We start from the raw sequence: 14,501 nt of genomic DNA, 5'->3' as shown, positions 1-14,501 counted from the left end.
GTGCAGTGATTTTCCCTGAGCGCCCCGCACAGCGCCTGGCGCAGAAGAAGGCACCCATATTAGCTCCATCACAAAAGAGAAAAAGTCCACTTTAGACCCACCAGCGGGACTGTAATTTAAAATGTAAATAAACAGGGGCACCTGGGTCGCTCAGTCGGTTGAGTGTCTGACTTCAGCTCAGGTCATGATCTCGCAGTTTGTGAGTTCGAGCCCCGCGTCGGGCTCTGTGCTGCCAGCTCGGAGCCTGGGGCCTGCTTCGGATTCTGTGTCTCCCTCTCTCTCTGCCCCTGCTCACACTCTCTCTCAAAAATAAATAAAATATTAAACGTTTAATATTTTTTAAATAAATGTTTTAAAACATTTAATGTTTAAAACATTTAAACAATAAAATACAAATAAGTAAAAGCAGAAAACAGCAAGTGTTGGTGAGCGTGGGGATGAACTAGAGCCCTAATACTTTGCTGGTAGGAAGGTACAGTGGTGCAGCCACTGTGGAAGCTGTATGGCAGGCGGTTCCTCAACATGTTAAAGGGAGGGTGACCATGTGATCGGGCAGTGCTGGTCCTAGGCCTGCACCCAAGAGATTTGGAAATCTATGTCCACACAAAAACATGAATGTTCACACCAGCCCTGGTCATAACAGCCCACAGGCAGAGACAACCCACGTGGTCGTCGATGATGGAGAGAAAACGGGGTCCATCCCCACGCTGAAATCGGAGTCAGCCCTACGAAGAAATCAGGCCACCCTCTGGACGACCCTTGGAGACATGATGCTGAGTGAAAGAAGCCAGACACAAAAGGCCACATAAAGTATGATTCCACTGATACGATGTGTCCAGAAGAGGCAAATCTAGAAACAGAAAGCAGACTGGTGGGTGCCAGGGGCTGGGGAAGGGGGGATGGGGCGTGACTATTAATGGGATGGGTTTTTTTGGAGGGAAAGGATGAAAATGTCCCAGGACTAGGAGATGCTGACAGTTGTACCACATTGTAAAGGTACGAAATGTCATTATTGGTGGATTTTTTGTAGGAGTATTTTACTACAATAAAAACAACTTTAAAATATCTTTAAATGCAATGTGACACCCAGAATTGGATCCTGGAACAGAAAAATAAAACACAGAATATTGGTGAAATAGGAGGAAAAAAAAAAAGCTTGGAGTTTCACCGATAGTGACATGTCAGTGCTGCTTTCTTGGTTACATAGGTGTGTCGTGGCTGCATGAGATCGTAACGTGAGGTGACTGGGCAAGGGCCATACAGGGGCTCCCTCTATTTCACTGCAACTTTTCTGTAACGCTAAAGTCATCCCACAATAAAATATTTATTTAAAAGATCGAATCTGGTACGGTGCCTGGGTGGCTCAGTTGGTTGAGCGTCCGACTCTTGGTTTTGACTCAGGTCATCATCTCACAGTTTGTGAGATCAAGCCTCCTGCCCGGCTCTGCCCTGACATCGCGGAGCCTGCTTGGGATTCTCTCTCTGTCTCTCTCTCTCGACCCCTGCTCTGCCTGTGCTCTCTCTTTCTCTCTCAACAAATAAACATTTTTTTAAAACTTTTTTTAACGTTTTATTTATTTCTAGGAGAGAGAGAGAGAGAGAGAGCGTGAGCAGGGGAGGGTCAGAGAGAGAGGGAGTCACAGACTCTGAAACAGGCTCCAGGCTCTGAGCTGGCAGTCAGCACAGAGCCCGACGCGGGGCTCGAACCCACGAACCGCGAGATCATGACCTAAGCGAAAGTCGGACGCTTAACCGACTAAGCCACCCAGGCGTCCCAACAAATAAACATTTTTAAAGAATAAAATAAGAAATCATATTTGCCTTCTAAAAAGCAGCTAGCTTGGTCTCCGGAAGGTTCTTTTGTCTGCCTAGGGCCTGAGCTGATGCTGGCCTGGGAAAGCAGGAAGAATCTGGGGTTCCCAGTCTGGGGATTTTGAGGGGGGTGGTGAGGCAATGAGGCAGAGCTGGGCAGCAGGGAGGGGCAAGGAGAGGAGCCTGGGCTGGAACGGGGCTGGGCTGGGGCCATGGCGGGCAGATCTCCTTGACGGGGAAGCTCCAAGGACTCTGGAGAACCTCCAGCATAGAGGTTGCACACTGCTGACCCATAGGCTAAACACTGCCTCGAGGTGTGTCCATCGGGCCTGGGTTTTGTAAAAAATAAGTTGAGCCAATCTATAAAAAGCCGTCAATCCTACGTTAAAACTGGAATTTCCAGCTTCGCTGAAAATATCTGCAGATCTGTTGACTCAAGGCCACCTTCCCGCATGGCCTCAGGAGGCTGCGGCCAAGTCCCAGCCATCGCTGTTAAAACAGGTATGAAGCCTTGGTTGCGATTATATTCTCAGCCTCGCACCGTATTCTATTTTTAATGCAACAGAAAGATTCCTCTGCACCATGTCAAAAGTGGAAAAGCAGAAAGGAAACCAAGAGTGTTGACTGATTTTTTTCTACACCTGGCTGCTTTCGCACACTTACGATACCTACCTGGTTCCTGGAGGCACTGACTTCTGAGAACCAGCACTTGATCTGTAGCCTTCGCTGCAATGTCAATATGCTCTCCCAACTCGCGCCCTTGAATCTTTACTCTCACAGCTGTTCTGTGGTCAGGGTCAAACATATGTGCACGCTTCTTGAGTGTGAACCCCAGCTCGACCCCTTCCTAGCTGGTGGCCCTGAGCAAGCTGCTTAATCTCTCTGTGTCTCAGTTTCCTTGAGCCCCTGAGGTGAAGCAGGAGACTCAGCTGGTCACAGCCAAGTGGGTACACGGCTGACATGGAACTGACATACGCAGCGTGACTGGCCCAGTGGCTACAAGGCTGAAATACTGAAATCCTTCTCTACCAGTTTGGTAAATCGCCGCTGCCCCGGCCAGACTCCCTTACAATCCAGGAAGTAAGAATAACCCCCCGGAGGTCTGCCATCTCTTCTGACTGAGCTGTGAGGTAATGCGTCTCAGCCGTGTGGGGTGGCGCGGGCATGGGGTGCCCGGTCCCTGATGGCGAAGAACGGGTGGCATTTGCTGGGTCTCGGCTTTCCTGGGAGGCACAGAAGACCCGCGGATTTGGAGGAGACGGGTCTCCATTACCCTGCACGAGCCACATGGAGACGGACAGACAGACACGAATGTCTGTGCTGGAAACCCCCGGGACGTGACAAGGACAGAAGGGAGGNTGCCCCCCCCCCCCAAGTCTTCCTACAACTACAGCAGGCAGGGCTGGGGGAGAGCTGGGTGTGCTGGAAAAACCTAACCAGGTGGTGGGACAGAGGGCCCAGGAAGAGGTCAGAGGTCAGGGGTCAGAGGTAGTACACTTTATTGACCGGGTTCTTCCAGCATCCTGCAAGGCCTCCCTCACCCCCACCCCCACGTCCCTACAAAGCCAGAGCCCGATCTCGGCCACTGTCCCCATCCCCATCCACCAGATGAGGAAGAGAATGCGGCNGGAGCAGGGGATGAGGCAGGGCGGAGGGGCTCAAGCTGGGTGCAGGGCTGGGGACACCCTGAGGCTCTGCCAGGCCTGGCCAGCCCCTCACTCCCTCAGTTGAGTAGTAGTGGTTCACAGTGAGACGGGCTTAGATTTGGCAGGGCGGCGGGGACGATGGGCACACAGGCGCCTTCCACTCTCCCTGCTGACCTTGGCCTGACTCACGGAGCTGGGAAGAGGGCGAGAGGAAGTCCCCTCTTCTGCGTCCCCCTTCTGGGACAGGGAAGCCCCTTCTCCCAAGGGGCAAAGGGCAGAGGCCTGGTTCTCCCCTGACGTCCCCCAGGCTATTAGGAAAGATCATTCACTCCTGGCTCAGAAGTTTCTAGAACATCTCAGTGACCTTGCCCATTGTTACTCCCAATTAAAAAAAATGCTTTTGAAATCTAGGAGTTGATTGGGGCCCATCAAACCAAGCCGTAGAAAACCTGGGAAGATCCTGGTTTAAAAGGGTAGCTCTACCTTCACTTGGAAGCCTTGGGAGNGTGGGTGGGGGGGCTGGTGGTGGCCCAGGGGACAGGGTGGGAATCGGGGTCAAGATGCAGGAAGCGGTGACACGTGGGACACGGCAGGTTGCCCTCCAGTGCTGTGGGCCTGGGCTCGGAGGGGGGCCCCCCCACGGGTACATCTGCCAGGCAAGGCGCCAGGGCCTCTGCGCCCCCCTTCCCCCAAGTCNAGGCTCGAGCCCCAGCATCTGCCGCTGCACCAGCTTGGCGTAGAGGCCGCCCTGGGCCAGCAGCTGCTGGTGGGTGCCCTGCTGCACCACGCGGCCCTTGTCCAGCACAACGATGAGGTGCGCGCGCTCCACCGTGCTCAGCCGGTGCGCGATGATGAGCACCGTGTGCCTCTGCAGGTTGCCGTGGATGGCCTGCTGGATCTGGGGAGACAGGAGGGGGCCGGCTGGCGCGGGGGGCCGCCCGGGGCCCGGCTCGGCTCCCAGGCCCGCCACGTCCCCGTCACGCCTGACCTCTCAGAGACTCGGTTCCTCATTTGTAAAGCCAGGGCTGGCACACGACCCGCTTCCTGGGCTTTCGTTCACAGAGGGCAGAGCTCCGTGCCTGGCACAAGGGGGCGGCCTGGGCGGTGGTCGCCTCTGGTCTTCCCGCTCCGCTCCCTTCTCTAACCTTCACCTTGGCTGATGGTCTCACCATCAGCGCTAAGGCTCAAGCTAACAAGACCATCATCCTCAATCCCTCATGCTTCACTCGTTGTCCAAATCCAGCTCCTGAGCGAACACCACAGGTGCCATTTCCCCAGGTTACCCGCCTCCGCCCTTTCCTTCCTTCCACCGCTATCTTCTCGCTGGAGTGCCTGCAACCCCCCACCCCCCCCCGCCCCCCGGCACGAAACGTTTCCATCAGTGCCTGTTGAATTCCTGCTCCAAGCCCTTCGTCAAATCATAAAATCCAGACTCCACATTAACATTCTGCACTTGTCAAGGTCAAGAGTGCACAACAGGAAGGGTGACCCCTAACGGAAACCACGCACTTTAGCCATGATGCATTAAAGCTGGCTCACCAACTGGAACGAATGTACTGCAGCAAGATGCTAATAATAAGAGAAACTTATTACTAGTAAGATGTTAATAATAAGAATGGGGTGAAAAGGAGATATACAGGAGCCCTCTGGACTTTTTGCTCAACTTGCTTTAAACCTAAAACTTTTCTGTTAATTAAAAAATAAAAACCAAACTCTAGAACTAGGGCCTGAGGAGCCTGTGTCTCCCTGTGACTCTGTCCTCGCCTTGTTGGGCTACCCCTAGCCTTGACACGCTGACCTTTCGGCTTGCCTGTGAACTTGCTCCGGGCCTTTGCACATGCTGCCCTTGCTTCCTCAGATGCTCTTTCCCCAGAACTGCCCTCGGCTGGGTCCTTTCCTCTTGGGTCTCAGCTTAAACGGCACCCAAACACCCCTGCTTCTATCGCTGAGATGGCCACGTGCCAGCAGGGCTGCGACAGCATGAGGCCTCGTCCCCGGGATGGCCTGGCCCCTCCACGTGCTCAGGGCTGCCGGGAAGAATAGACTGTTTTTGGCCAATGCCTGACAGTAGGCTCTTGACTTCCCTTTCTTCCAGCATTTAATTAAAAAAAGCTCACAATTGGGGCGCCTGGGAGGCTCAGTCGGTTAAGCATCCAACTTAAGCTCAGGTCATGATCTCATAGTTCATGAGTTCGAGCCCCACACTGGGGTCTGTGCTGACAGCTTGGAGTCTGAAGCCTGCTCAGGTCCTGTGTCTCCCTGTCTCTCTGTACCTTTCCCACTCGCGCTCTGTCTCTCTCTCTCAAAAATAAACATAAAAAATGTTAAATAAACATTAAAAATTTTTTTAAAAGGGCTCATAATTGTAAATCCTTCCTCTGTCCCTCTGATATACATATATGAATCTCCTACAAATCAACAGTGTCTTTCTCAACGACCTGAAAGCCATTCCTTTTCAATGGAATTGTTGGGAAGGACAGGGCGTCTGGCTTCCATTCTCCATGGGAGGACAGACTTCTGGCTGACAGCTGACAGCCGGCACACCCGGGCCGGCTGATCGCATCCACGCTGACCCACCCTTCACAGGCTTGCCCTCGAGCTCCCCTCCTTACGCCTTCGTTCTTTAAAACGCCTGCCACCAATCTTACCTCTGCACAAATCAGAACGGAGCTCAGCTCCTTCCCCTGCTGAGGACCTCTCTCAACCTCTCTCAAACGACAGTTTCGTTTTCTACGTGGCACAGGCCACAGGTTGAACTCGTGTTTGCCTCCTTGTTTATCATCTGTTTTCCCACGGGATGGAAACGCAGCAGGGACAGGGACTGTCTGCCAGGTCAGCCGGCCGCTGCCATCGCAGGGTCTGGGATGGTGCCCGGGGGCCGGGAGGCGCTCAGTGAGTACCTGTGTAACTAACCGTTCAACCCACGGAGAGGACCCACAGGTAGCTGGTCCGTGACAAGCTACCCACTTTACCAGTGACAGTGGGACTCAGAGAGTGGAAGACACTGGCTCAGGTGAAGAGCTGAGGGCGGGGCCTCGACTCCAAACCCTATCACCTCATTTCTGGTCTGCCAAGAGCCGGTTGGCTGGTCCAGCCCTGGGGCTCCTCTCCCCTGGCCCCTCCCCCCAGCCCTGAACACCGCAGTCCTGGGAGCGCCCAGAGGCATCTCCAACCCCCTCCTGCCCCGCCCCCCGCAACTCACCAGGTACTCGCTCTCTGCATCCAGGGCGCTGGTGGCTTCGTCCAGGATGAGGACGGGCGGGTTCCGCACCAGGGCCCGAGCCATGGCCACCCGCTGCTTCTGGCCGCCCGACAGCTGGGCACCCTTCTCCCCAGTCTCTGTGTGACAAGGCACAGGGGCAAGTGGGGGGGGGCAGCCCTGGGGAAGAGCGAGAAGCCCCCGCCACTGCCTCTCCCTGCTGGCGTAGGGGCTGTGCTCTCCAGAAGCCAGGTGTGGCTCAAAGGGCCACCGGACAGGACACGAAGGGATGGTCTCCCTCCCTATTAACACAAATCATGACCACAGCCGTCTGGTAGTAAGACACCACTTTGTACTGATTCGTTTGGCAAAACTCCAAGTGTCTGATAGTGCGCTGTGCTGGCGCGGCTGGGGGGGGCCCGGCGCTCCCCCACCGTCCTGGGCTGCATGCACCGCTGCGGTGGGCATTTTGTCCTGTGCGAGCCTACGGTCACGAGGACAAACGCACGGCCCCTGCACCAGCAAACCCCTCCGGCAAATTCTCTCTACAGGTGGAGTCTCCCCCACACAGCGGCAGCCACACATGCGGCGCACAACTCACGGCACTACTGCAAACAGAAACAAAAAACCCACTCAAATGCCCACCAGTCGGAAACTGAATGGCTTATTTAAGCAAAGTATCATAGAGTCCAGACACTGGCATACTATCCAATGGTTTAAAAAAGGCGCTCAGTCGGTTAAGCATCCATCATGGTCATGGTCAGCTCAGGTCATGGTCCCACGGTTCATGGGTTCGAGCCCCGTGTCTGGCTCTGTGCTGACAGCTCAGAGCCTGGAGCTGCTGTGCATTCTGTGTCTCCCTCTCTCTGCCCCTCCCCCACTCACGCTCTGTCTCTCTCAAAAAATAAATTAAAAAAATTTTTAAAACTATATTCATATTTGCATAAACTCCAAAAGGACATGTAAGAAGCTCATGAAAGAGGTTTTGGTGGGATAGGAAGAAAAAGGGGTGGAGATGGGACGTCTGGGTGGCTCAATCAGTCGAGCATCTGACTTTAGGTCATGATCTCACAGTTGGTGAGTTCAAGCCCCACGTGGGGTTCTGTGCTGACAAACTGTGTCTCCCTCTCTCTCTACCCTTCCCTGGCTCATTCTCTCTCTCTCTCTCTCAAAAATAAACATTAAAAAAAAGAAGAAAAAGGGGTAGAGAAAGGGATGGAATAAAACTTTTCATTATATATTATTTTATACATACTTTTAGTTTTGAACCATGTGAATAGCCCCTTTATAAGGGTTAAAATTTTAAAGTATATTAAGCATAAAAAGTATATAATATAAATCAATATATTGCAAAATGTTATATTAAAATTAATATAAAATTAGGTTATTGATATAATACATATATTATTTTTAAATAATGCTTTATTTTTTTATATTTTAATTTTTTTGGGAGAGAGAGTGAGTGAAGGGCAGGGAGAGAGAGAATCGCAGGAGGGCCAAAGAGAAAGAGAGAGAGGGAGGGAGGGAGTGAGAGAAGCGGGGCTCACTTGAAGCAGGGCTCGTGTTTTACCTGAAGCGGGGCTGGAACTCACCTGATGTGAGATTTGAAGTCATGAGCCATGAGGTCATGACCTGAGCCAAAGTCAGATGCTTAATGACTGACCCACTCAGGCGCTCTTGTTTATTTTTAACTTGAGAGTGCTCGCATGCAGGGGACAAGGGCAGAGAGAGAGAGAATCTTAAGCAAGCTCCATGCTCAGCGTGGAGCCTGATGTGGGGCTTGATCCCTCAACCTGGGACCATGACCTGAGCTGAAATCAAGAGTTGGAGGCTCAACCAACTGAGTCACACAGGTGCCCCTAAAATAATAATCTTTTAAAACTAAATAGAGGTGGCGGTTGCCTAGTACTGTGAATGTACTTAAACGTCCCTGAAGTGCTCACTTTAAAACAGTTAAGTGAATTTCACCCGAAATCCTAAAGAGCGGCTGGCAGAGGGCAAAGCTCAGCTCAGAGGGTCGCATCCCTGAAGGCGAGCCTTCAGGCCTGGTGGAGGTGATGCTCCGGGGCTGTACCTGTGTTGTAGCCATCCTGGAGCTCCATGATGAAGCCGTGGGCGTTTGCCTTCTGTGCAGCCTCCACCACCATCTCGAAGGGCACGGTAGACAGGCCGTAGGAGATGTTGTCTGTGATTGACCGGGCGAACAGCACTGGCTCCTGGCTCACCAGGGAGATCTGTACAGGGGACAGGATGGGGCCTGAGAGACCAGGAGCTCGTCCGTCCAGCTGTCACCGGGAACCTTGCCAGCCTGGGCCCGCCTGACGCCAGGGGTCTTGGGTCTGAAATCTGATCGGGGCCTGGGCCTGGCCGCTAACACCAGCTGTCTCTCTTCCTCCAAAACAACAGAGGCCACTCTCTGCACAGAGCCCGCAGCTTCCCCTGACCAGAAACCCGGGGCCCGCTACTCTGGCTGCTCTGGGCTAAGCCAAGTTCCCTGACCTCCGAGACAGCTCGCGGGGAAAGAGAACGCAGAATGTGAGTAAGTCTGTTCGTGCCAGACGATAAGAGGCCACAGCAGGCCCCCAGGCCATAAAGACCTCCCTGGGACCCTGTCCCTTCAGCGAGAATAATTTACAGAAGCCACTGTCCCCTCATTCCAGTTTTAGGAATGCAGCCTACAAAAATGAGAGTATGGAGATTATCATTGCAACATTGTAGATAGCAAAACAAAAAATTAATTTCATAAATTGGGGATTAGCTAATAATCACAGTGTATCAATAAAATCAAATTTTTATACGTGTGTGTGTATATCTACACACACACACACATACACACACACACAAAGTACGATTCTGTTTTTGTTAAAAAAAAACTCATACGAGTGTCTTTATATATCAACATATTTATACAAAGATAAGAAACAGGTTGGAAAGGATATTTACTAAACTGCTAATAGCAGTTACCACCATGGGGTAGAATTTAAAAGGTGAGGTGGAGGGGAACTCATATCTTAGTTACAAAATTCCCTGAATATATGGGAATGTAGTTAAACTGTTGTATTTTACTGTTTGGGGATTATGAAAATTAAAAAAAACTTAAAGAGAAGGTGTTCACAAGAGAGGAAATCCAAGCAGCGAAGCATATGGAAAAGTACTCACTTTTTTCAGGAAAATGCAGAAGACCGCAGTGAGCCACCTCTACACACATACTCACCGGCTGGCACAACATCAGGACCCACCATGGTAACAGTCTAAGAACATTACGTGTCTGAGCGTATTAACTATTGCAAAGCCTCGATAGCTCTGCCTCAGGGCCACTTCCAGAACTCTGGTGGGCACCTGCTTTATGGTCATACACCTGAGACCGCTGCTCAGCCATCTACCACGTGGTTATAAGCAGACAAGTGGGCAAATAATCACAATCCACAATCTATGGCCTCTGCCGCCACCTAGAACTTGGCGTGGAGTTCTGGAATCTCTGTGCCAACCCTCGGGCTATCCTATAATTTAATGTATGTTGATGATGGAAATGGTGCCTTCTTCGTAGTTGGTGTTTCTCGTACTATGTGCAACCTGAACAACCATCCAGGGCATCCCTATTTTTATGCCAGCATAGGACTGGGTGTTGAAGATCCTTTTCTGAAATGATTACCGAAAACCGTTCGGTCAGGAACAGCTTCCGTTAGGTACTAGAGATGACGTAACTGTGGAGCAACTGGAGCTCGCGTCCACTGCCAGCGGGGATGTAAGTGGTACGACCACTCTAGCGGCAGTAGCTGCTGAAGTTGTGGCTGAGCATCCACTCTGGGAGAACATGCGTACCCGTGTGCACCAGAAAACATGGCCAGAGTTGTCTGTGTCCGTACTGTTGGTCACAGTAGAAACAGGAAACAACCCAAGGATCCATCAAGACCAGAACGCATATAGACTGACATGTTTACACAGACTGTCATCCGGCAATGGAAACGAACGAACTACCACCAGAGCCTCGACCTGGATGACTCATGGATACTGCTGAGTGGAAGAGGCAAGACATGATGAACGCGTGCTTTAGGATCCCAGCCAGACGAAGGCAAAGACCAGGCACACGAGGTGCAGGAGTGCCGGAACGTTCCTTCTCTGGACCTGGGTGCCGGTGCACGGGTGAAGCTCCCTGAGCCGTACGTTTACCTACAACTCTCTTCTCTGCATCTCAGTCAGTGCTCCCGAGGGTGAAGCCAGACAGAGGAAGTGCACAGGGCAACGAAGGCCCCTCCACGTACCACTCGGTGCAGGTATTTGTGGTCATAGGCGCTGATGGGCTTCCCGTCCAGCAGCACGCAGCCCCCCTCCAGAGGGTAGAAGTTCTCCAGGATGTTGACACAGGAGCTCTTCCCACTGCCCGAGGGCCCCACGAGCGCGGTCACCTTTCCCGGGCACAGGCTGAAGGAGACATTCTGCAAGGACACGCAGCACGCAGACGCTGTGGGGCCTCTGGCTCCGATGTGCCAGCCTTGGACACGGGCGGGCGCCCTTCCCAGCCCACCCACGCTGGAATGCTCTCCTTTCTAGGCCTTGGCAGTAACTTTATGTTCACTCCCACTCCCTGGGTGCCTCCTCTCCTCGTTCAGGACCCAGCCCAAATGTCCTCTCCTCCGAGAAGCCCTCCTTGATTGTTAACACCATCCCTGTAGACTGCCCCTACCACACCACCCTGGTTTATCGCCTTCCCGGCACTTATTATTTGGGCTTCTCTGTCAATGATCGGCCTTCCCTGACTACAGCCCAAATTCCCGCACAAGGACTCTGCCTTACGTAATCCCGGCTATGCTGCGGTGGCCTGGCTTATAGGAGGCGCGCGAGACGCGGGGTGAGGGAAGGGATGGCGTGGGAGGGCCTCAAACACCTTTCTCACCTGCAGGACTTGGGTGTGGGGCCGAGTGCGGTAGGTGAAGGTCACGTTCTCAAAGTCCACCCGGCCCTCCAGGTGGTCAGGGGCCAAGTTCCCGTCATGCACCATGGTTGGCTGCCGGTCAATGAACTCGAACACCTTCTCGGCGGCCCCCACGCCCTGCATCAGGCCGCTATAGACAGAGCCCACGGACTGTGGGGGGAGGAGACACATGTTCCCGTCCCGCCGACACCCCAATGCGGGGACCTCCCCCACCCCCACCATGGTGCCGGAGAGACGAAGGGGGGTGTGGAAAGAGCAGGGGCCATAGCAGCAGTTCTGGGGGGGGGGGCACAGGATGTCGCCGGGTCTCCCCACTAGTCCAGCAGATAATGACAATAATGATAAACACAGTGGAGCCAGTGCCCCGAGGCCACTGTAGAAGCCTCACCACCGTCCTGCACGGGGGTGTTATCGCCCCCCAGAGGAGGAAACGGAAGGGCACGGGGTTAACTGAACCTGCCAGAATGTGGCAGCACAGGAATCGAACCTTCCGGTCTCGGCTGCCGCAGCATTTTTTTTTTTTTAATTTTGGTTTTAAAAACTGTTATTTTCTGTTATACGTTCTCCTTGTGTAAAAATACACACCATACAAATGAGTAATAACGATGACTCCCTTAGGCAAACACTTTGTATATGTTACGACGTAGGTTCTATCATTATTTCCTTTTTGCTGATGAGGCACAGAGAGCTCAAGTAACTTCCCCCGAGTCACACAGCTGGGAAGTGGCAGAGCCGGGACTTGAACCCAGGCCTGGCTGGTTCCTGAGTTCAGGCCTTTCTGTGCTAGGACTGAGTGTCCTGCTTGGGGAAGCGGGAGTGACCTTAGTACCAGTGTCAATGTTCTGTGGAGACAGTGTTGGGCACTTGGGAAGCCTCTGATACAGCACAGCGGGGGTGGGGGGGGCGCCTGGGGGACTCAGTCGGTTAAGTGTCCGACTCTTGGTTTCAGCTCAGGTCATGACAATCACATGGTTCATGGGTTTGAGTCCCGCATCGGGCTCTTCGCTCATAGTGCAGAGCCTGCTTGGGATTCTCTCTCTCACAAATAAATAAATAAATAAACTTAAAATTTTTGGGGAAAAAAAATACAGCACAGCTGGGACTGTTATCACTAATATCAAGATATTATTATTCCTATTAAGATATGAGTGCTACATAGCCATTCTTCAAGCCTCTTCCCACAGCCCCGGGTAGCCACATACTAGATCTTTCCAGTCCTTCCTCCGTCTGTTTCCAAACACACACACACACACACACACACACACACGATAAATAACTGAGATTTAAAAACTATGCATCCTGTCACTCTGAGATTAGCCTTTGCACCGCACGGTATGTCTCAGGGCCCTTCCCCACTAGTACACACAGATCCACCTCGTTTCTGTGCCCGTTGCCTAGTTTTCAGAGCACAGGCACACTGCTTCTGGAACACAGATGTGCCCTCTTGGCCCAATCCCTGACTGGTGCGCTCTGGAAGGGGCTTTAAGTTTTCACCACCAGAAGCAATGCTTCCCTCACTCAGGGTCCACACACCTTTGCCCGCCGGTGTGGGTATTTCTGCAGCCCCGGTTCCCAGAGGCAGAGCTGCTGTGTCAAATGACAGATGGGTGTGACCGTAGCTGATGCAAAGTGCCGTCTCCTGCAGAGGCTGACACCCTTCCCAGGCACCTCCCCAGCTTTATCAAGGAGGGACACAAAGCCCCAACCTCGGCACCAGGAAATTACCGCCCCTACTCCCCATGGCTGGGACACGGGCACCCAGCTCCCTGACTCAGGGTCTGCTCCCGGGGGGACCCAAATTAAAGGAATTTAAAATAACCCCCATTTTTTTCTGTGGTGCNAGGGAGTCACAGACTGAAACAGGCTCCAGGCTCTGAGCTGGCAGTCAGCACAGAGCCCGACGCGGGGCTCGAACCCACGAACTGCGAGATCATGACCTAAGCGAAAGTCGGACGCTTAACCGACTAAGCCACCTAAGTGTATTTATTTTGAAGGGGTGGAGGGGCAGAGGGAAAGGGAGAGAGAGAATCTCAAGGGGGCTCTGCTGTCAGTGCAGAGTCGGATGCAGGGCTCGAACTCATGAAACATGAGATCATGACCTGAGCCAAAATCAAGAGTCGGATGTCTAACCAGCTGAGCCACCCAGGCACCCCCCTGGTACTTACTCTTTAAAGTGGGTTAAAATAGGGTTGCCTGGGTGGCTCAGTCAGCTGAACATCCAACTTCGGCTCAGCTCATGATCTCATGGTTCGTGAGTTCGAGCCCCACATCAGGCTCTGTGCTGACAGCTCAGAGCCTGGAGCCTGCTTTGGATTCTGTGTCTCTCTCTCTGCCTCTCCCACACGTGTGCTCCTTCTCTCTCTCTCAAAAATGAATAAATAAACATTATACAGTGGGTTAAAATAAAGTCAGACCCATCTAACTTTGAACCTGGTTCCTACACAAACGTGGTGGGCAAGTCACTTAACCTCTCTGAGCCTCAGCTTCTTTTTCTGAGAAATGGGAAGCAGAATAGTACTAAGCCCCCTCACGGTGTTCTTGGGAGCATTTCCTGAAATGATCTTTGTCCCTGTCACTTTGCTCACTAAACATCTGCTGCCGCTTGGTAGTATTATTGTCATGGTTGGTATTATGTTCTCTCCACCACCTACTTAGAAATACCCCATCGGTCAGACCCTGGAGCATTCCCTCCCCCCTCGCCCCCCTCCCTCCTGCTCCCATGACCCCTTCCCCAAGCCAGCCCCTCACCTCCATACAGTCTCCCAGGACAAACTCGTAGATGATGAAGGAGATGAGGTTGCCGCTGGTCATCTGGCCGGAGATAACGAGGTGGCCCCCGTAGTAGAGGATACTGACCTGGACTACCAGCAGTGTGAGCTGGGGGCAGAGGGAAAGGGGACCCGGGGCACGG

The 14,501-nt window shown here is 52.7% G+C and overlaps 1 protein-coding gene across 1 annotated transcript in view; it reads right to left on the bottom strand.

Annotated features, from left to right (window-relative positions):
* Nucleotides 1–3,943: 3,943 nt before the first annotated feature.
* ABCB9 (ATP binding cassette subfamily B member 9) overlaps nt 3,944–14,501 on the bottom strand; it is a 28,468-nt gene continuing 17,910 nt past the window's right edge. Inside the window, exons 7-13 of the mRNA XM_077747950.1 lie at nt 14,339–14,467; nt 11,552–11,740; nt 10,920–11,093; nt 8,732–8,891; nt 6,661–6,797; nt 4,160–4,356; nt 3,944–4,073 (exon numbers count right to left, since the gene is read on the bottom strand). Of these exons, the coding sequence (XP_077604076.1) occupies nt 3,944–4,073; nt 4,160–4,356; nt 6,661–6,797; nt 8,732–8,891; nt 10,920–11,093; nt 11,552–11,740; nt 14,339–14,467 (1,116 nt within the window). The remainder of the gene's footprint in view (nt 4,074–4,159; nt 4,357–6,660; nt 6,798–8,731; nt 8,892–10,919; nt 11,094–11,551; nt 11,741–14,338; nt 14,468–14,501) is intronic.

Source organism: Crocuta crocuta, unplaced genomic scaffold, assembly GCF_008692635.1.
Source record: "Crocuta crocuta isolate KB4526 unplaced genomic scaffold, BGI_CrCroc_1.0 scaffold29, whole genome shotgun sequence".
In the NCBI taxonomy this organism is placed as follows: Eukaryota; Metazoa; Chordata; class Mammalia; order Carnivora; family Hyaenidae; genus Crocuta; species Crocuta crocuta.
This window is presented reverse-complemented; position numbering and strand designations above follow the sequence as displayed.